The sequence below is a fragment of the Sebastes fasciatus genome, chromosome 8, assembly GCF_043250625.1.
Source record: "Sebastes fasciatus isolate fSebFas1 chromosome 8, fSebFas1.pri, whole genome shotgun sequence".
Taxonomy (NCBI): Eukaryota; Metazoa; Chordata; class Actinopteri; order Perciformes; family Sebastidae; genus Sebastes; species Sebastes fasciatus.
This window is the reverse complement of record NC_133802.1, coordinates 4,647,725-4,670,098: the sequence shown is the minus strand read 5'-3', so window position 1 is coordinate 4,670,098 and position 22,374 is coordinate 4,647,725. Positions and strand designations below refer to the sequence as shown.

At 39.6% G+C, this 22,374-nt stretch overlaps 1 protein-coding gene across 2 annotated transcripts in view; it reads left to right on the top strand.

Moving 5' to 3' along the window:
- Positions 1 to 22,374, top strand: part of LOC141772181 (MICOS complex subunit mic25a-like) — a 108,524-nt gene that overhangs the window by 61,525 nt on the left and 24,625 nt on the right. For both annotated transcript variants that reach the window (XM_074642884.1, XM_074642883.1), the window contains one exon: positions 15,087 to 15,222. In XM_074642884.1, the coding sequence (XP_074498985.1) occupies positions 15,087 to 15,222 (136 nt within the window). The remainder of the gene's footprint in view (positions 1 to 15,086; positions 15,223 to 22,374) is intronic.

The following is a 22,374-nucleotide window of genomic DNA, read 5'->3' as shown; positions in this document are numbered from 1 at the left end:
ACAATTATATACTGCTTTTACAGGCTTTGGAGCATGGATTAGGCTCTCATTCATTCTGTAATCTAGTCTAACCCTAACCTCCGGGGAATTCAGTAGTGTTACTTTAATGGGTGGATTAAGGTGCGAGGATAAGAGTCTGTCCGTGTGTATGATGTCAAATTATACAAAATAAATGGGATTTATTTGATGTGTACTTCAGTGGCTACAACATGGTTCACTTCAGTAGAGCAGAGCAAGTCAAAATATCTGCTGAGGAAAAGGCCGATACCATTGCATAAAAAGTGTCTGCTATCAGACTTTCTACCAAAAAGGGATATGATGGACGTTGTGCCCTCCTGTTACTGTGCATTTAAGTGTGTTTGATTTGTCACTGTTAAATATGTGATCAAGAAAAGAAGTAACTAATTAGCATCCTATAAAATGAAATCATCACGTGATAATATGTAGTTATGTATGAAGCCAAACTATAATGGTCTTCACTTGCTCTTGAGGCCAATTTACACTTCCTGTTGGTTGCATAGATTATGATTAAAATTAACTAGGGCTGTCAAAGTTAACATGATAACGCACTCACGCAAATTTGTTTTAACGCCACTAATTTCTTAAACGCATTAACGCTATCAATCTGTAGGATCTTTAGGATCTTTAGGATCTTTAGGATCTTCAGGATCTTTAGGTTAAATAACGCTCCGAACTTAAGCTAAATTTTGGTGAGGAAAAACTGTCACGGCCATTTTCAAAGGGGTCCCCTTGACCTCTGACCTCATGATATGTGAATGAAAGTTGATTCTATGGGTACCCACGAGTCTCCCCTTTACAGACATGCCCACTTTATGATAATCACATGCAGTTTGGGGCAAGTCATAGTCAAGTCAGCACACTGACACACTGACAGCTGTTGTTGTCTGTTGGGCTGCAGTTTGCCATGTTATGATTTGAAGATATTTTTTATGCTAAATGCAGTACCTGTGAGGGTTTCTGGACAATATCTGTCATTGTAATGTGTTGCTTATTGATTTCCAATAATAAATATTAAAAAAAATAATATATATATATATATATATATATATATATATATCTCCCTCTCACCCTCGTGGGGTGGTATCGTGGTGTCTTTCTCAAGCTCGGGTCCTCTACCTCTACCAGAGGCCTCGGAGTTTGAGGGTTCCGCGCAGTATCTTAGCTGTTCCTAGGACTGCGCTCTTCTGGACTGAGGCTTCAGATGTTGTTCCTGGAATCTGCTATATATATATAGATCTATATAGATCTATATATATGCATACTTTCGCAAGCATATTTTCCCACTCCCATGTTGATAACAGTATTAAATACAATAAAATGTGAGATTAATTGGCGATTAATCCCGATTAAATATTTCATCGAATGCCTATCGATTGACAACCCTAAAATGAACACACGGAACACAGTGTCTCTCTGTACCATCCTGTCCTAGTTGGACTGAATGCATCACTGTCTATACACCTCAGCTGTGTAAACTCTTATTATTGCTAGCTCTCACACTATTCATTTTATTGACAGTTAATAGCCTTTAGCCATCTGTCTTCTTCTGCCCAAAGCTGTGTGAGAAAAGTCCATGTCCAAGTTTATATTCAGTACAGGGTTTCTCCAGGGAAATGTAAGCCCTCCAGATCTTGACGCATCTTGTCTCATGATCAATTTAGTAAGCAGACAGGGTTAGGCATTAACCATGGCCTGTGGCCACAAAAAGTTACTTTGTGGCCACCGAATATCCACTGTAGGTGGCCCCCTGTGGCGACTAGAGGGGGCTTTTGTCATGAAAAAAAACAAAAAAACAAAAAACTCATCGATTTGTTTTTCTTAATGTTATGCGATCAGTATGACAATATGACAGGCATGTGCTGAATAGGTATTTAGAGTAGGAGGGAAACATATCATATGCAATGATGGAATAATTCAAATTTTGGAACCACAACGTTAAATGGCGTGAACTATGGTCCTCGTGCTAACTGTATGATTTGTACGTTTGTAAATTATAATAATTGTTCGAATCCCTGTTGATTTAATTTTCTTTTAATAGGCCTACATGTTTTGAATCTGTTTATATTGTTTTGAGGAATGAAATATCAATATTCTTACTAGAAAATGTAATGTACTGAATTTTTCTAAATAAAAAAAAATACCACAGCCATTTCTTCTGCACACTAGCTAGAGCATTCGTATGTGTGCTGTCAGAATGCTAGGAAGGATTCTTGCCTAGCCTCTGTTAGGACCCGACTTGGAAGGACCCACCTTACCAAGGAAGCGTCCTTGACTTTCAGAAACACCCAGTGTTCCGTGTCCTGCACAAACTCGACATTTTTAAATAGCCAAGCTACCATCAATAGTGGCTGTTTTTTTTTTTTTATTCACTTGACTTTGATTTTTAAAAATGGCAGCCTGTAAAACCATGCCGTGGCCAATAGACGAGGTGCGGAGGTTCCTGTGTTTGGTTGCCGATGAAAGGAACCAGCAAGAGCTGTGTTGCATTGAAGATGATTTCACAGAAGTTTCATGTGACGTTGCTATGCCGATCAGCTAAGAATCCCTTATACATTGACGGGGTACTATCTGCAGTGGAAAGCGAAACCTACAAAAGTACCTGGTATCAAATGTGAGTCGAGTAGAGTCGAGTTGAGCTGTACCTTGCAGTGGAAAATGAGACATTATAGTCAGTGAAACAGGCTAAATAGGTGAGTTGTAGCATGTATCTTCATTTTAGTTTGGTGCTGACTTCTAAATGTTTGCCTTAAAACAAATGAAAACGTGTACAAATTGGGTGAGCCTCTGCTCTAGCGCGCTTTGATATGTGAGAATCGTCTTGAATGAATAAAATTCAGTATGCAGAGAGCCTGATATAGTGTTAGTAATAGAGAGGCAGAGTCTGGATATTGATAGACAACTTTGAATCATTCATGTATTAAACAACAGTCAGTACCATGTTCTAACAATTTCAGATGCCAAAACTATTAAGTAATCTTTGAGAAACTTCAGACAGACTCTGGTTTTATGTTGTAAACTGTTTGAGGGAAGTTTCTCTCAGTGCAGATCTGTAGAACAAAGCTACTGTAAAATTTGATGTGGGTGACTCTGTATGTGTGTATACGTGCCTATATAAGTGTGTATGTGTGTGATGTGTTAATCCACAGTTTAATCCTTGGAGCAAAAAGGGCGCATTGGCTGCCAGCACTCTGGGGTTTGAGGGAACCAGTGCGTGCGTTCGTGCGTCAGAGAAAGACTGCAACCTGTAGCACTCTGAAATGTCAAAACTCAATGGAGTATGATAAAACAGCCTCAATAACTTCCATATCCTATCCTATGAGTTAAGATGTGGGAATGACTTGCCTATCAGACTGCCGACATTATGCCATATACATGGCAATCACAGGGACCAACAACTTGTGCAAATTTACAATAATTACAGTGAAATATATATTTTTAGAAACACCAAAACACACAAGAGAAAAGGAATATAATTAATATTTAATAAAACATACATTTGTGTTCTATTTTTATATCCTAAAACAACGAGTCAATATCTCCTTTTGGTCAACTACAGTCCACCAATGAAGCATCTTGTCCAATACATAGTGTCCACTTCCAGTGTTTGTTCACAGCTTGTGCAGGAAAGAAGCAAGAACACAAACAATACATGCGGACATATGGTGTACATACAATACATGCCAACTGCAAGTGAATGAAATTCAAAAATACAGAGCAAAATTCCTTTTAAATGTAAAGAATAAACCAATTATTAACCACATACTTCTAGTTGACTCTGTCCCCCAATCCCCCAATCCTCCACTTTACTCGTTGGCTTGCTTTCCTCGCTTCTGTTTCTCTTCTCGTGCACCGATCCGTTTAAGCTGAACAGCCAATCAGAGTGATTTCTCTCACCGACTGGCTCTGCCACCGATTCAACATGCTGAATCGGTCCAAAAGCCTCTGACACGGGCAGACTGAAGCCGACAGTGTGGGAGACAAAAACTAGGACGACGGACGCTCGCTGACTGCCCCAAACTGTCACCCCCCAAAGGGCCTTTAGGAACCAGAGGTTCTGCCAGGTTAGTTATTGATTGGACATGTGACTTCAATCAGACTCAGGTTTGCATCAGTAGCTTTAATCTTCATCTGTAAGTCTGACTCTAAGTCTACACCAATAGGTCTCCCATTGATATTGTACATATGAACACCCTAACCCTCCAGTGTACAGTACCTGGGTGAGACTACAGGTACTGGGAGTCAAACTGAGACAGAATCTTGTAGCAAGAGTTAGTCAATAGCTCTGAAACTAACTGAAACAGGTTTCTGTAATAGTTTAGCTCAGCTACTTAGCTTTATAAGTGGTGGGGTGTCACACAAAAAAAAAGAACGCCTCTTATCAGTGGACTGTGGCAGCAGGCCGTTCTGGACAGTTCTACATTGAGATTGCTACGCATAACTGATGACCACTTAGCAAAGACGTTTTGTATTTGCTAACTTGACAGGCTCTACCTAGCTGTGGAATTACATATAGAGTGAAAGAGACACGAGGTTGGAAACCGTTGTCTTTTTAGTCGAGATGCATTTTGTGTGTGAGAGAGTGAGGGAGACAGCCTCCTCTTCAGAGTTGAAAGTAATGGAATGAGAGCGAGACGGAGACGGACAAGGCAGATACCCACGTCAAACCGCTCCGGTCAGTTTCCAAGGCATTTTAACAAGGCCAGCTGTCTGTTACAGTAGTAGTCCAACTAGCCTTAATAGCCGGCCTTTGCCAGATCCTCCCAGCCTGTGGCAGATGATACCAGCCTACGGAGATCACTCAGCGATAAGGCTGGAAACATTAACAAGCAAAGTCCAGAGTCCAAGTTAAAAGGCAGAATAGTTGGCCACTGTTGTGCTTTATAAGCCAACCAAAAACGTGGTTCAAAAACATTTCAACTGGCTGTTTGAGAAGAGCCGTTACATGTAGCCGCCTGATTTGGATGGAAAGGGGAAAAGTATTAAAGCAGTTATGCCATTGAGGTTATCAAATGGACTCAAGTGGAGGTCATTGAAGTTTTTCTTCATGTAGAAGCTATGCATATTCATTAGAGCTACTTAAAAGACACCTAAAAGAAAATATATTCACTAATACAGCATTGATTATGTTAGAGCTGACAAATAGTAGGGCTGTACCAAATAATTCAAGCCTTGCGCAGGATTGTTTTCGACACATTTGATCCAAACATTTCAAATATCTCCAGAGCATTGTAAAGTCCAAAAGTCAACTTTTATTGAAAAAAGATAGATGCGATCATTTCCAAAATTCGCAAAATGTTTTTATCTAACAAAATATTCTGCTTCAATCCATATTTGTTGGTGTTTAGCCTTTCAAAAACATTTTTAAAAAATTGTTTACTCTCCCTCTTGCAGCCAGCACACAAAGAGAGGCACGCACTGACGAGTTATATTCGTTAAAGAAATTTGATTTCATAAAAAAACAAAAACTCATTTAAAACAGCAGTTGGTAGAATTGGAGCAAATATGATTTAAAAAATATATATATTTTTTGTAAAACAGTCACTATATCCTGACAGTAGTGCATTAGACAGGTAATCTGAAAAAAAAAATCATGTGCCTCTGTGTCCTCCAGTGTCCTCCGGTGCTCCTAATGGCATCTGCAGGATTTCACGGACTGGAGGAAAACAACCAATCAGAGCCGAGCTTGAGCCTTGCCATCTCTGAGCAGCTGTCAAATCAATCGCGAACTCAGATCAAATGGTCAAACTAGGTGGCGCTGATCAAATATGAATTAATATTCTACTACTGTAATGCCTACTTTTTAAATAAAGTGTTTTCAGAAACATCTTGTAGTGTACTGTTTAGCTGTAAAATTAGAAAGTTAGCTCCGGCTGGTGGGCGGTGCTTGGTATTTCTTCAACTCAACATGGTGGCCGGGTCACAAACTTTCTCATAACAGTAACAGAATATTGATTCATATTTGATCTGCGCAGCCTAGTTTGACCGTTTGATCGGAGTTTGCGAGTGATTGACAGCTGTCTCCATTGAATGAACAGCCAATTGGAACGCTCTCTCTGAAATGACCTGTGATTGGCCAAAGTCTCTCGTTACGGACTAGATTTTTTAAAGCCTGAAAACAGAGCCATGAGGAGGTGCAGAAGTCTAGTTTTCTCTCAGAACACTTGAATTACAATATGCTGAAAGGTTATTAAGGAATTTTTGCCCAATGATGCCAAAAATATTCTTCCTACTGCCACTTTAATCTGGTGAATCACTTTATTGAAATGTAGGATTTGATTCTAGGATATATATATATATATATATATATATATATATATAGAAGCTTCATTCAACAACCTCAACCTCAATGAATGTGAAAAAAATGACATTCGTCACAGCCCTAAAGTGAGAGGCATTGGGAGAAATGAAGTACTCTACCTCTACTTTAATGTTTACGAGAGACAAAGTGAGTACTAGCATATGGAGGACCCTCTCTTCCTGGTTGTGATAGGAATGGAGAGGAGGAGTGAAGGAGTGTGGAGATACAAGATAGGGGAGAATGTGTGCCCTCAGTCAATTGAAAAGCTGTCAGGGTGCAGGTGCATACAAGCTACAAGCAAGAGATAAGTCTGTCTCTCTAGCTGTTTTCCTCTTCACCTCTCCTGCCCTCTTTCTCCCTTGTTATCATCTCTCTTTTTCTCTTCACTCCACCACCGCACCAGTATTAATCAAGTCGGTAATGGTAAAGCGGTCTGTTCAGGAATTCTGACCCTCTGACATGTTAAATGTCATTTCCTGCCTCAGTAGATAAGGATGGACCTGTTTACCTCGCAGTCTCTCGTTCTCCCTTCAGAGCATCAAGGTTCTTTAAGGTTCTTGGGCAAGAGAATCATTGCCCGTGTCTTTCTCTCTACACCAGGGATTAAACATTTTCTCATCATAAGAACTTTGCAATTTTAAGCAAATTGTTTGCATGTTACAAATATATAGTTATTTGACATATCGGTAAAATACACTTTCTTAAGAGAGTTAGATGAGAAGAATGAATCCACTGTAATGTCAACAGCCAATAACAATGTTTCTGGGTGTGCTGCCTGTTCAGGTTGTCAAATACCGCTTCTTTGTCACGCCACTCTGCATCTGATACCGAGGCACGTAATACATCCATGGCCGATCCCCCTCTTCATTCACTCTATAGCTCACTCAACCATCGCTGCTCTTTCTCTCTCTCTCTGTCCCTCACTCGCTCGTTGAATCATGGAGGAGGGACCCACTTTGAATTCCGTGTTTTTACAAAAAGCAACCGACAAACATTTTAACATACATCAGTACATCATCCAGAGTGGGCTTGCATGACCACGCCCCCTTTTGAGGGAAAACAATCCCGTGTCCGTAACAGAGTAAACAGAAGAAGTTGAAACATGTCTCTAAACTTCTACTTTAAACAACCGCTAATAGTAATAACGCTATGCTATGAAGAGTTGCTGTGTAGTTGGTTGCACCAACAATAAATCCAAAAATGCTGATCTCTAATTTGTTCCCCTGCTATGTCCTAAAAAAGGTATAATAGAGGGGCTTTATGGCTCCAAGCTATAGACCAGACCAGCATCATTGCCGCAGCTGCGCTCAACTTGCTGTCACAGGAGAGAAAATGCTAAAAAGCTGTTGTGTAGCGGGTTAACCGAGGCTTTCACAATGAGATTTGAGGCACATACGATACGTGAGTATTCACTGTCAGTGTGGTAAATGGCTAAATGATGCTGGTGACAGTGACTAGCATGGCTAGCTAACGTTAGCTTGAGTGTGTGGCTGCTGCAGTAATACAGTCATACTTTAACGTTATTGCAGCATCAGACTGTCGTCTTCAACTAAATCTCAGCCTATAGATCAAGCAGTTGGCTATTAACAGATTGGATTTGTACAGATGCTTCGCCTAACGTGATTTAATCAAATATGTATAGATGTCTGGATAAGCAATATTCGGCCACTGTGTTGGACGGGGAAAGACTGAAGGGACATGACGTAATGATCGACCTTAATTTATTTAGGAAAAGTGAATGCTCAGTTTCAGGCCAGATCACAAAATAATTCTTAGACCTGTGTATAAAACAAACGTTTGTATAACAACTGATGAATGCATATGAAGTTGTCAAAATTGCAATCCAAACATCCGTCAAATTGCATAGAAATCTATGGGATCTTTGGTCCTAGAGGTCCTTTTAGGCAGATTTGTTTTGCTTTGAACAGAACCAGGATAGCAGTTCCCCCAACTTCCAGTCTTTATGCTAAACTAAGCTAATCCACTGCTGGCTCCAGCTACATATTTACTTTTCAGACAGGAGAGTGGTATCGATCTCCTCATCTGACTCTCGGAAAGAGAAAAAATATTCTTTAATATGTTGAACTATTTGGCTTTCTCCGTTGATCTTGGATGAACAAATGCAGTTGTATTTCATTCCTTCCTCAAAGTTTTTTAACCTGGACATCCAAATAGGAACACAAGTGGAGTATTTCAAATTTTACCAGGTAATGCAGAAATTGCAGGGAGCAGCAGCAGCAACAACAACAGCAACCTCCTTGACAAGAGGGCTTAGACAGAGACTTTACAAGAGTTGTAGGGTGAGAAAGAGAGCAGAGTGTATAACAGAATATCAAACATGATGTTAATCCTGACAGTGTAGGCTCAAGTTGTTGAGGGCTTAGAGAACCGCCAGACTCCAGGAACTTGACAAAGATAGACAAAATGAAGACGTTTAATGGTTGGTGACATGAGCGTGATGTAAATGCCTGGCCTGAAAAACATATAGCACCTGATATTATGGCATTTTTTGCAGGACTTTTACTTTTTGGAGAAAGCCAGTGGCCATCGAACTCTCAAATGTACGTAGTTTTGGACAAAAGTGTCTGCTAAATGAAATTGTAGAATTGTAGTATGAAGTTAGCAGACAAAATTCGAGATGAAGTGATGGTTCTTACAAACCACTCTCTTTTTCATTGCTCTCAGATTTTTGATTCACCCATAACCTTGATGTTTGGTCAGATTTTTTTTTTTTTTTTTTTTTAAAGTTTTATTACCCTGGTAATGAAAGAAAGAATATTTCATTCAGCTGTATTTTGTGTGATTGGAATGGCAAATTTGAACTTGAACTCAAACCTCACTACTGAAGGATTCTAGGACTTTAAATGATGAAATTAACTGAGAATAAACAGAGCCACCTAAGCTTCATCTTAGGAGAAAAACGTAGTTCAATCGGAGATGAAAGGAAAACTTCACCCACAAAATTACCATTTTTGTATTTCTCACCCTGTGTTACCTTGAATTCTTGAAGTTGTTTCTCACAACTCGTGCGGTATAATCCAAGTCTTATTTATCCAGTCGTATACTCAATACTTACCAAACACATGCATTTGCACTAAAATCTTATTATATAAAACACTTGCACAGGCGCACTACTCATTCATGCGAGTCCAGACGAGTCCAAAGTGTTTTTAATACTAAGGTTTTAGAGTACTGTGCTATTTGCATTAGAGTTTGTAAAAGGATATTTTGATATAGTTTTTCTGTTGTTAAAAGCGGCCTCCATTTACTTCAATTCAACAAGACTTTTCACTGTTTTTTGATTCTCCATTCACCGTGGAGGCATGCGATAAGGTGACACGGGGTGAGTAATTGATACGCAAATGGTTATTTTTTTGGGTTAAGTATTCCATGGTAACATCTCAATCTTGGGTCACAATAATCTAACTATAAAACAAGGAATCTCTGTATGTGTGCGTGTTAGGGCTGCCTGATATATTGTTCCAGCAGCGACATTGAGATGCGAGCATGCGCATTAGTCACACACGACGGTGAGCTTATAGCTCTCCTCACCGGGCAGACTATACTGAGGTCTGCAGCTAATGTCTGCAACCCTCCCGACCCGTCCTGAATCACGGAGTTTGTTTCATTAACCATGCTTCGCGGGTGTAACTTTTTTTTTGCCATGTCATCACCATTCATACAATGAAAACAGTTTATGAATAAATCGTTTACCAGAGCACACAGTTGTTTACAACACCACAAAATTGTTTATCTAGCCTCTTCATTTTGCTCTCAAAGTGCAACAGATTGATGTATTTAACCTTAAAATGTAGCCTACAAAATTGAGTGTGAATATTCCTGTATTTTTTCATATCGCAATATACGTCACAGAAAAAGTAAATATTGCAATGTCAATTTATTTATTTTTTTTCATTATCGTGCAGGTCTAATGTGCATGCGTATGTCCTTTGCATATCTCAAAAAAGTTCATCCGATCTACTTAACACTTGGCGGGTGTATTGCATTGTCGAAATTGGTGCAATTTGATCATGCGACAGATCCAATATTAATAAACTCTTCAGGGCTCTGGGGACTGAGTCGATCATGTCGTCCGCTTTTGCTTATACAGGCCGCGGCTCATTGCTTCTGGATGCTCGATGCTAACGTTACAACCAAACTTCTTCACTTCCCTGGAGTCAACGAGCGATGAACGCTTCTCGAGAACGCTTCTCGAGAACGCTTCTCGAGAACGCTTCCACCAGCACATCTGGGGGCCAAGCAATCAGCCCTCGCCGAATGGCCATGCGTTCCGAACGGCCACGGGCTCCAAACAGTTACGCCCAACGACAACGCTGCAAGCAACAGTACTGGGAACTGAGAAATCGGTCCGTTCTGAATGGGTTTTGCTTGGATTACCCTCTCTCCCCACAAATATGACTTGACCACTGTATAGCATGGCTGCCAAATGATGCAGGTAGTCAGCTATTTGGTTGACAGTGAGGAAGCGTCTGAATTGCAATTAGGGAGATGGGTGCAACGGTATTTTTTGAAAAAAAAACAATAGACATTAAACAGACAGTTGTTGACATTGGAATACATAGTCAGAGCCAAGCATTATATAAAAAAAAAAAGTTGAGGACACATTATATTCATTACATGTCAAAAATAATACAACATATGCCCCGTGTGTCTGCACACAAACAAGATGTCGCAGACTTTCAATGAACTTGTATTGTAGCCCTGAAGTCAGTCACAATATTGGATTCTCTTCGTTTTTCCTCCTCGGGCGCTGATTCCTGTGAGATGTTAACAAGATTTTCTAATTAGTTGCCTGAAACACAGTGCAGATACCAACACTTTGTAGTTGACAGGGTAGAAATAAAATGGCATGTAGGACAAACAATGCTTCATATGTATAGCCAAAGCCATTAAGGAAAACACAAAAAAACATCACTCTCAACACTGAGAGATGCATGATGTAGAGGCGATAAAAGCATCTTCCTTATCAGTCTCGTAGCTTTGCCAGAGGCTTTTGTAGTTGGTGGTGTGTTTTGTGTCTTTTTTCCATTTTCCAATTTCTCCCCTTTCATGTCTCTCCCTCTCTTTGTCTCGGTAAGCTGGTCTGCGTGGTCCAGAAGTCTGAGGCCTCTGTGTTGCGTCCGCCTCCGCCTTCGCTGCCGGAGATTAAAAATAATGGGCAGCACCATTAATTAAGCAACTAATCTTACTGTTTATGTTTTGTCATATTTACCGCTCACAGATGTGTGGAGAACTCTCCCCAAAAATGACTGCTCCCACACACATTAAAATGCTTTTTTCGCAGTACATACGCACATTAACAACAACAACAACATCCCCGTACATGGCTGGACGGGCTGTCACAGACGCTGCTTTACCTTGTTCCAACTAAAAAACCAAGGCTTCCTTCTCTATATATATATATTTACTGTATTTTTCTTATTTATTTATTTTGTAAGCGGCTCAGTTAATATTGTTGATTTAAGACCTCACCTTCAATTTTGGTGTAGCATGTGGACAGAGCTTTAGCTTTTTGCTGCGGCTGAGCCAATTTTCTGCTTCAAGCGCCTTTTAATAAACCACGCAGCGCTATCAGGAGGCTTTGGCTTCCCTGATGAAGGCCATTTATTTCAAATTAAAGGAGAGTTCCTTATCTTCGGTGGCCTCAAACGGCGAGAGAGATAAAGATGGCGCGCTTTGGTGTCGTCCTCTCTATGTTGTTAATGTGATGAGAGAAGAGGAGGGGGGGTGAGCGAGGGAGAAGTAAGAAAGGAGACCGAGTTGGAGAGAAGACGGAGACAAAAAAGTGGGAAAAGACTGATTAAACAGGCAAGATAAACTATTGGAGGTGGTGCTGGGGGGAGGGGGGGGGGGGGGGGGGGGGGGGGGGGGTAACGGGGTATGCTGTCATCTTTTTAAAATGGGTCTTATGAGAGAACACCAAAGAATGCTTCATTCCTCCCCTTTCATCGTTTTATCTTACTTCTTTCCTTTATATGTTTTTCTATCCGTCTCTGTTCATTTTCCTCTTTAACCTCTATCACCCGTGCTCAGATAAACTCAGTCATTGCATCCATGATACTGTTGCTGATGATAAAGTGTGTGTGTGTGCCTGTGTGGATATGGATATGCTGTAATTGAAACGCGGGGGTCAGCTCACCTCTGTGAATCAAAGCCAAAAAGACCCTTTAATTTGGCTTTCAATTAAATGTGGTGTTAAACGCTCCTCACAGAGAAAGTGTGTATGCAGGGGCCACAGCGTAGAGGAGATCGATGTGCCGGCATGTAGGGAGGTGTGTGTGTGCGCAAGTTTGCGGTGCTTTCTCGTTTACGGCGTACTACAAAGTGCGTGTGGGTGTGTACATTTGTGCATGTGCCTTTCTATACCTGTGTGGGCGTACATAACTCGCTTGTCTCTGCTTCAATCAGTCAGAATCCATTACAGCGAGGCGCCCAGGCAGCAAGCCTGTCATAGTTAACAATCACACAGATAGACAGGCAAAGACCAATTATAATACAGCCCACATATCAAATTAAGCACGGCTGATTCAGTCTCTCGAAGCACACTTTTCTGCTGTATTTGATCAGAATGATCCTACTCACTCAATTAAATGTGATTTAGCTCTAATTGCATGATTTGCAATGAAGCACGTACAGTACTATACACACCAGAGGTTGTTAAACAGGTCGCAGTGGGTGAGGTTGTTAATTGTTTTTCATCTTTGTCTTGCCTCATTTGAACAGACTTCTTTTTTTTCCCATGTTTTTTCTTTTAAAAAAAAAAAAATAGTTTTTCTTTTCATCTGTTGTGGCTAAGACACATGAAGTTGAGAAGCATGTAGACGAGAGGAAAAAAACACTTCTATTTCTCAAATATTATTTAATGTTCTGTTGGAAGTAAAGCATACTTATGGAATTTAGAAAGTGTTCCGAAACTTCATTATAATCTGATTTCATTTCTTGACAGTGTAAATTCACAACAGTCAATAAACAATCAAACATACTTCAGTTCTTTATGAGTGGCTTTATGAATTAGTTACGATATAAGATTCTTGTTTTTGTTAGGGCTGTCAAAGTTAACACGATAACGCGTTAACGCAAATGCGTTTTAACGCCACTAATTTCTTCAATATATTAACGCAACTTACTTTTAAGTACTACTTAATTTTTAGGTTGTAGTGGACTCAGTTTTAAAGCTAGAATGGAGATACTGGTATCATATGAAACTAGAAAAACCTAAGGAATCCATTGGTACCAACAATGTCATACTAGCTTCTCATGAAGGAGGTTAAATAACGCTCTAAACTTGCTAAATTTTGGTGAGGAAAAACTGTCATGGCCATTTTCAAAAGGGGTCCCTTGACCTCTGACCTCAAGATATGTGAATGAAAATGGGTTCTATGGGTATCCACGGGTCTCCCCTTTACAGACATGCCCACTTTATGATAATCACATGCAGTGTGGGGCAAGTCATAGTCAAGTCAGCACACTGACACACTGACAGCTGTTGTTGCCTGTTGGGCTGCAGTTTGCCATGTTATGATCTGAGCATATATTTTTTATGCTAAATGCAGTACCTGTGAGGGATTCTGGACAATATTTGTCATTGTTTTGTGTTGCTAATTGATTTCCAATAATAAATATAAATATATATATATATATATCTCCCTCTCACCCTCGTGGGGTGGTATCGTGGTGTCTTCCTTAAGCTCGGGTCCTCTACCTCTACCAGAGGCCTCCGAGTTGATTGATTTCCAATAATAAATATATACATACATTTTTATAAAGCAAGCATGTTTGCCCAATCCGTTGTTGATAAGAGTATTAAATACTTGACAAATCTCCCTTTAAGGTACATTTTGAACAGATAAAAACTGTGCGAATACATTTTTGATTAATCACGATTAACTATGGACAATGGGGATTAATTGTGATTCAATATTTTAATCGATCGACATCCCTACTTATGATTAAAGTAAAGGTGAGTGCAAATCTCAGCAAGCACTCCCATGTTGATGAGAGTACTTGACAAATCTCCTTTTAAGGTACATTTTGAACGGATAAAAAAAAAGTGTGATTAATCATACGACAATCATACAATTAATCACGATGAATATTTGAATCGATTGACAGCCCTATTATTTACACATCCAACAGTTATAGTGCAACATTATCGTTCATTTGGAGTTGTGTCTGTGGCCATTTGATGAATATACTATATGTCTAATATTAACTCTCCTTTTAACTCTGTTTTGGTCTCCACCAACTCCTGAGGGAAATGTCTGGCTCTTCAGCTGCTAAAAGCAACAATATGTCCACCAGTTAGTCGTGGTTCTTAGAACTTTTTTGCTGAAAGCAGCTGCCTGCTTCAGCTGAAAACGTATGTGATCCATTGTTCCTTATAAAAACTTAGATTATAGCTGCTTTAAATAGATCCTTTTTTCACATTCACATTTTTCCTCTTTCTCTGAGGAGCTGATATATGTGTTGACTTCAAGATGCACTAATTGTTGCCGTTGTTTGTTTTTAGTTTTTGGGGGGTTTTACTTATCTATTTACAGTTTTTCAAGATGTTGATGCTCATCAGTTCTTCAATTTCATTGATGTTTTAACGTGATTTTCGGTCTGCATTATTTTTCTGCAGGCCCATATTTACACTGTCAGTGATAAAAAGGGGACCAAACATTACTGTTTATTCATATATTTATTTATTTTTTTAATTCTTTATTTTATTCTTACTGTATCTCTGTGTTTTTGTCTTTTTCAGGTCTCGCAATACAGACCCGGTGTGTTCTGGCCTGCAGGCTCAGATTTTATCTTGCTACAGGGAGAACAGAGACCAGACCCTGAGGTGTTCAGACCTGGCCAAAGAATACCAGCGGTGTATCAATGCTGCAAAGAAGGTGAGAGCTTTTTCCAAGTGGATAGGATTTGGAATATTAGGGAAGATCCCAAAAGTTAATACAACAAAAGTATTATCACAAATCGTATTTTATTGTGTCAGCGCTCCCATGAAGTTGAAAAACAAAATCCCAGGTCATACTTTAATTATGAATATCACTTTCTAAAGCAATATTAATAGCAAGTCTCTAACAAAAATAATATGTATATTATAATAATAATAACAATGTTAATATCGTATTGTACTTTGCATTGCCCCTCAAACAAGCAGGGATTTGGGGAAGTTTGAGACATAACAATCCTGTCTTCGTGGTGGCTTTTGAAGTTTTCCATGGATAAAGATGATGTTATTTTCAGAGCAGCACTCTGTCTGATGTAAAAGAAAGAAATTCATTTTTTCTCATGTTCTCACGATTATTCTGGGGGGAGTTAAGGACCCCAAAAAATCTGATTGATACAATTTCGAGTGCTGTCACTTTAAGTTTTTACACAGAGTAAAATCTTGTCATTAGAAACAGCTTTTAGAGTGAATGTGTGATGTAAAAGTATGAAATCCAAGTTCTCCAGTGCTACCAAACTTGTTTTCCTACCAATGCTGAAAATGACATCTTTTCAAAGGCAAACACAGTTTGGGTTGCTATGACATAAGTCCTCAGTCGCAGTTCAGCTTGTCACCGCAGCCTTCACTCTTTTGGTTCTAATTTTAGGTAGTTTACAGACACGTGATCATTTAAAGTGAGTGAGAAAGACAGAAAAGCAGGTTGTTATCTGATAACAAGCCGTGAAACTAGACATTTTCCCAGTCAACATTAATTACATTTTAGATATTTATCTGAATATGACAGTGCACTGTCTGAAGCACATTAACATTGCCAGAATTGAAGAAAAATAAGAATTTTCTTTTGAAAGGGAGTTGACTTGACTTCAACTAAACCAGACAGGGTCATCCAGTCAGACGATAATGTCTGCAGTCTCATCATTACAATTCTACGAGAGTATAAGAGCAGAAATCTTATGATTATATAATCTCAAGGCTTCTTTTCCTGTTTATTTGCATTAGACTTTTGTGTTATTTAAGTTTGAAAACTCATCCTTTAAAGGACACATATTCTAAAAAGTGAGATTTTCAGGTCTTTTATATCATAAAGCAGGTTTAAGTGCTATATAAATACTGTTAAACCATCAAAACGCTCTAGAAATACACACAGCCCGTATTCAGAAATTGTGCATTTGAAACAAGCCGTTAGGATTTCTGTCCATTTGTGATGTCACAAATATACAATATTTAGACCATTGCAGGGTTTTAAACGTAAACATTCTAAATGTGTGCCAGTTTATTTCCTGTTGCAATGTATGTAAATAACATCAGCTGACAGGAAGTAAACATGGACACAAACTTTTGCCGAGCAACGCAATTCCGTTGCAATTCCATTGAAATGCACTAAAACGGAGCGTTTCAGACAGAGGATAAATACAGGTATATTCAGGCAGACAGTATGACGAATATAAAATGTTTTTTGAACATTACAGCAAGTAAACATGTTCTAGTAGAAACACAAAATACAAGTATGAACCTGAAAATGAGCATGATATGGGACCTTTAACCCATGTCCCTCATCATAGCAAAGACGACATGCTTTATATGATGCATATCTCTTTGTTACTTTATCTCCGGTGTCGTTTTAGCTGTGAAGTGTCGTTTTGTGGTTTCATCCTGTAAATAGCACAACACAGTGACGTGAAACGGATCATTTCACGGCAGACCTAATTATCAATTACTCTGTGTTTATTAAGCTTTGTGATTTAATGGAGCCTGCTAGTCCGGCTAGCGACAATGAGTCGCTAGCCGGACTCATAGTGACCGTCACAACTTGCGGTGAAATCCTGTGACGGATTACTTCGTTCCAGTGGATTTCTCCATTTCAAGGGACAGCACTTACATAAACTATAACTACTGGAAAAGCTCAAAAGAAGTCAGAAAGGTATGACACAGTTTCCCTGTCTCATAAGTGTTTATTGTTAACATAAAATAGATTCAGAAAGTGACAGCAAGTTTATTCATATTGTTGTTGAAACTCTATACTCCATTCAAATCGTCAATGACAGGCAGTTGCTGTTTACCGTGATGACGCCGCTACCTTGTGGTTTCCCTGGCACGCCCTCGCAATATGCGTGTACATGAGCAAGTTGCAGTATTTTTTCCATCATGTTATATAGCCTCCAGAATAATATCAATCCTTTAAAAATGGCAGTCGTTGCCCTTTAAGTTGATTGTGGTGTCATTCCGTTTTCTGACACAATGTTAATTTAGTTGATTTAGTTATGTCTTCGTCTTTCCATCAGAGCTGTCTTTGAAGAGATCTCGCCTTTTTTCTCTTTGTCACTTTTTGTTTTTTTTATCCGCAGTGAAAGTAAGAAACCGCTGCTTATGCATGCACTCAGTAAAATCTAGCCTTTGTACTTTCGCTTTCAGCATTTCACATTCCTCAGTTGGATCCACTTGCTGTATTATTCAAAAGCAAAGACAAGATTTCTCTCCTCAAGTATGTGCATCGCTGCAGCAGTTTTAAGTTACAAATTCACAGAAAGATAGAGAGAAAAATGTGAGGAGATGGAAGAGGAAGAGGGGGAAGTTGGAGGACAGAATACTGGAAGCTTGCCCTTCCAAAGTTTGTACAGTAGAGGCATTTGAAGGTGTAGCTGCTCATCATGCACCCGGACAACGTAGTGCTCTGCCTCATGGTGCTCTCTGCTCACATCTCAGCTGCGTTGCTCAGGGGCACTGAGGCTTCCCCTGGCATATAGTAATACAGCATGTGATAATCAGCTCGCTGAAACTTGATTCCTCTGCTCTTGTGCTGGTGTAGTGTGTGTGTGTGTGTGTGTGCGTGTGTGTGTGTGGCTGCCTGTACGTGTGTGCACTTTCAATAGCATCCGTAGCTTTGCATCTGTCTTGTATGAAACCCATGCAGACTTTTATACACATAGCTAAACCTGTTTGTGTTCTTGTATTTCTACACTTATGAGTGTCAAATGTCCTTACAAGGATCGGCGTTGTGTGCGTGTGTGTGCGTGTGTGTGTGTGCGTGTGTGTGTGTGTGTGTGTGTGTGTGTGTGTGTGTGTGTGTGTGTGTGTGTGTGTGCGCGTGTGCGCGAGTTTCTTCATCATATTAGCTGGTGTGAGATAACGAGGAGCGGAGTGAAGACTCTTTGAAGACTGTCTTTAAAAGAGCATGGCGGATCATGCACAATATATGTGTGCGTGTGTCTGTGTGTGTGTGTCTGTGTGTGTGTGGGGTGCGTGAATAGCTTGCTACATCGCAGTCTGTTTTAACCTACACATCAAGGTCTTTCCTCCTGATTAGCCCCTGAGGCATCTCCCTGACTTTCACCCAATTTGAAAGTTTATAAAGTTCTTCCTCCATTATGTCTTTAGAAGCTGTCACATTTTGGTTATCACTGATGACTTGTTTTTTCTTGTGGAGTAGACTGTGGACTTAATAAATGTACTGTAGCCTGACACATTGTGGGGGAAAAAAACAAAACGTTGCGTTGTTGAACCTATCAAGTTTAAAGACAAAATAACCTTTTTACACAGAGCTAGTATTTAGTGATTAATGCTAATTGATACTATAGTACTATGTCTATGTTCTCTGGGCCAATCACCCCATACTTAATTTGACATCAGTGGAATTGCCACAAAGGTATGGAGGATCACAATAGTCAGGTAAATAGTAATAGAGCATTTAATTGATTAATAACTAATTGTACAATAAAAATAGGCATTAATACGTGTTTACAAATTAATTTATTAATCTATGAATAAATGGAAATTACAAAGTATGTCATTATTTTACATTTTATTGGGCAATAAAAAGAAGAATATGAAAAGAATTTACAAATGAAATATTAATTATTTATATTATTGTTGTATTATTATATGATATAATTAATCCATCAATAAGTAGTTCAAATTAAAATAGGATTTACAAAAACACCATAAAACAGTCAATAAGTACATATTTTAATGATACATTAATTAATTCATAAATAAATAATGGAAGTTAAAATTCTATTTGAAAATGCTGTTTTAAAAGAGAAATAAATAACTGGATTCACAAATTGAATTAGGAATACATGTTTTAATCAGGCATTTAAAAGGGCAACTTCTTTTCCCATTTGCATTAGCATTTCACTGCTGCTTTTACTAAACGTGTTAGCTATTTGCTGAGTCATTTAGCTTCTCCGTTTAGCCTCTGCATTTAGCTTTAACGTTTCCCTCTCGGTACAATTAGTGCAATGCAATTCAATTATTTTATACCATTAGTTATTAATCAATTAAATGCTCTACTACTATTAACGTGACTCTTGTGGTCCTCCATACAATCGGAGGATTTTGGCCTCAAAATCAACTTTGATAAACTTTAACACGAAAAAATGTGTATAGTATAATGACTAGGACTAGCTTAATTTTGTTGAGGAAAAACTGCCATGGCCATTTTCAAAGGGGTCCCTTGACCTCTGACCTCAAGATATGTGAATGTAAATGGGTTCTATGGGTATCCACGAGTCTCCCCTTTACAGACATGCCCACTTTATGATAATCACATTTAGTTTGGGGCAAAGTCATAGTCAAGTCAGCACACTGACACACTGACAGCTGTTGTTGCCTGTTGGGCTGCAGTTTGCCATGTTATGATTTGAGCATATTTTTTATGCTAAATGCAGTACCTGTGAGGGTTTCTGGACAATATTATTAATTGTTTTGTGTTGTTAATTGGGGTTGTTGTTTTTGAGTGAGGCCAGAAGGGACGGACTGTCAGTGTTGCCGACTTGGCGACTTTCTTGCTAGATTTAGCGACTATTGGAGCTAGTGCTGCTGGCTACTTTCATTAGAAAAAAGTTGGCAACACTGGGCTGGATTTATTTCGGTAGGATATGTTCAAACTCCAGCTTACTCTTGCTGGTTTCTCCAATGTTGCCGATCCCAACTTTAATTATCACTAATCATTAACAAGTCAGTAGTTGCTCCCAGCCTTAGAAGTTTGTTACGTAGACTTTTGAAAAATAGTCTTAAAAAACGTCACATCATGCTTCGTCAGCTGTAGTGTGAACAGGCCGAAAGTTGCTAATTTCAGCTCTAAAATATGTTTAGGTTGAAAAAATTTTAGGGTGTTCAGTGAAAAGTACAAATGACACGTGAAAATGCTAAAATGCGTACTCATGACACGCGGAATGTCCGTGTAATGTATTTATACGCCTTCCTGTGAGAGCGGGTTGGACTTTTTAAAGCATCACACCATTTGCGTTTCCTGTCCGTGTTATAACAGAAATGCAGCAAAATATTTTTGATTAATTTTAATCATTTAAACCATAAATGTTTGAGTCCTACAAACTGTGGGGAAATGATTTCACTTCTCTTCTTTATAATGCATATTAAATGAGAGTATCTTAAGGAAAGTCGGTTCGCTGTGAGCCTGGGGAAAATTTGTTTTCATTTCTGTTTTCATCCTGTTTATAAGCGTAGTTGATGAGTGTTTTCTTCTGTATTGCCAATATAAGTTTTAATCCTTTCAAAAATTGTGTGGCCTTAACTAAACAAGAGAAACTACTGCTTATTTAACTAATCAAAATTACGAATTAAATAATATCAGAAAGCCTCTGATAGGAGAAAGCAAACAGATGATGTCTTTTCATTCCTTTGCTTTTAAATGAGTTGAAGATGACTTCATTGGGACTGAATGTGGTCCAGTTTTTTTGTTTTGTCTTTCCAGACTCACAGAAGCAACTGTGATGTGTTTTGATCAGTGTCACAGCGGGTCAGTGGACAGGCCTGCATATCACAGACGTTTTCCTGCTGGGTTACACTACCATCTTTATGTGCGCTTGTGTACATGTGTGTGTGTTTGATGGCAAATGAGGGGAGATTCCCACAGAGCCCGCAGAGACCGAGCAGACGACCTCTAGTCATTATCCTCTGGGAGGCTGGGCCTGACGTGGGCACTGCCACATGTAACACATACACACTGTCCAGACACTCGGTGGGATTCTCTAGTCTTTTATCTGCGCTCTCAGATGCGAATACATACACAGCACACACACGCACGCACTGTCTAAAGGCCTGGTGGGATTGTGAATTCATTTAGCGGCAATCTCAGAGAGAGCCCGGCTCTGATGCTGATCAATGTCAGAGGCTTGCCTCACAATGGAGAGAGTGGAAACTGGAAAAATGAGAGACAGTGACAGAAAGGTACAAAAGAGATTCGGAAAAATGGAGAAAATACCTGAACGGAGAGGTAAAAAAGAGCAGATATACAGAGAGTAAAAACCATAAAAGAGATTTGGAAAAACATAGAGAGATGGGTGTTACATCAGCATGTGCGATCACAGATGTATGTGGAGCTACAGCGAGGTCACGATCTGGCCGGCTGCAAGTTAAGACCTCAGAAACTTTAAACGTTGTTATTTTCCCCTTCAGCAAGGCCAACTACTGAGGCACACACACACTCACGTATATATCCGGAGCCCTGCTGTGGAGCACAGACATACCAGGCTTTGGGTCTAATACCCAGGGAGTTACTCCTAAAGTTAAAAGCTGCCTGTCAGACTGGAGAGAGAGTGAAACTGAACCTAACAGAGAGAAAAGAAAGGTAGAATCGGAGAGCAAGAAACTTTATAGAGTGTTGAGGAGCAGTTGCCTGGGTCCAGACCTTTCAATCCACCCACTCCATCAAGTTGACTGATTCGTCTGGCATCGTGACACCAAACAGCGGTTTCTCCGTTAAAAAGCAATTGAGCCAATGAGCGCCACGGTGGACCGACGATTAGCCGATCAGTGCCAAGGGTGGGACCAATGCCGTTGTCAATCTGTTGGGAAGCGTTGTCGAGCTGCACGCCTGAGACGGAATGTCTTCTCAATATCGCCCGACATGGTAGTTTGTTTTTACTTTGCTCCGCTCCACTCTTAAAACCCCGGCAAAACCAGTGGCGTCAGGTCAGTGTTGACTTGAACTGTCGTATCATTCAGGCATATACGTTGGTCTCTTGTGATTGGTTAGGAGCATAGACTATAAGATGTAGTCACCGTGACGTCACCTATTGGTTTGGTTTGAAGCCTTAAGTTTGGCATTTTGATTTTTGGCTGTCGCCATGTT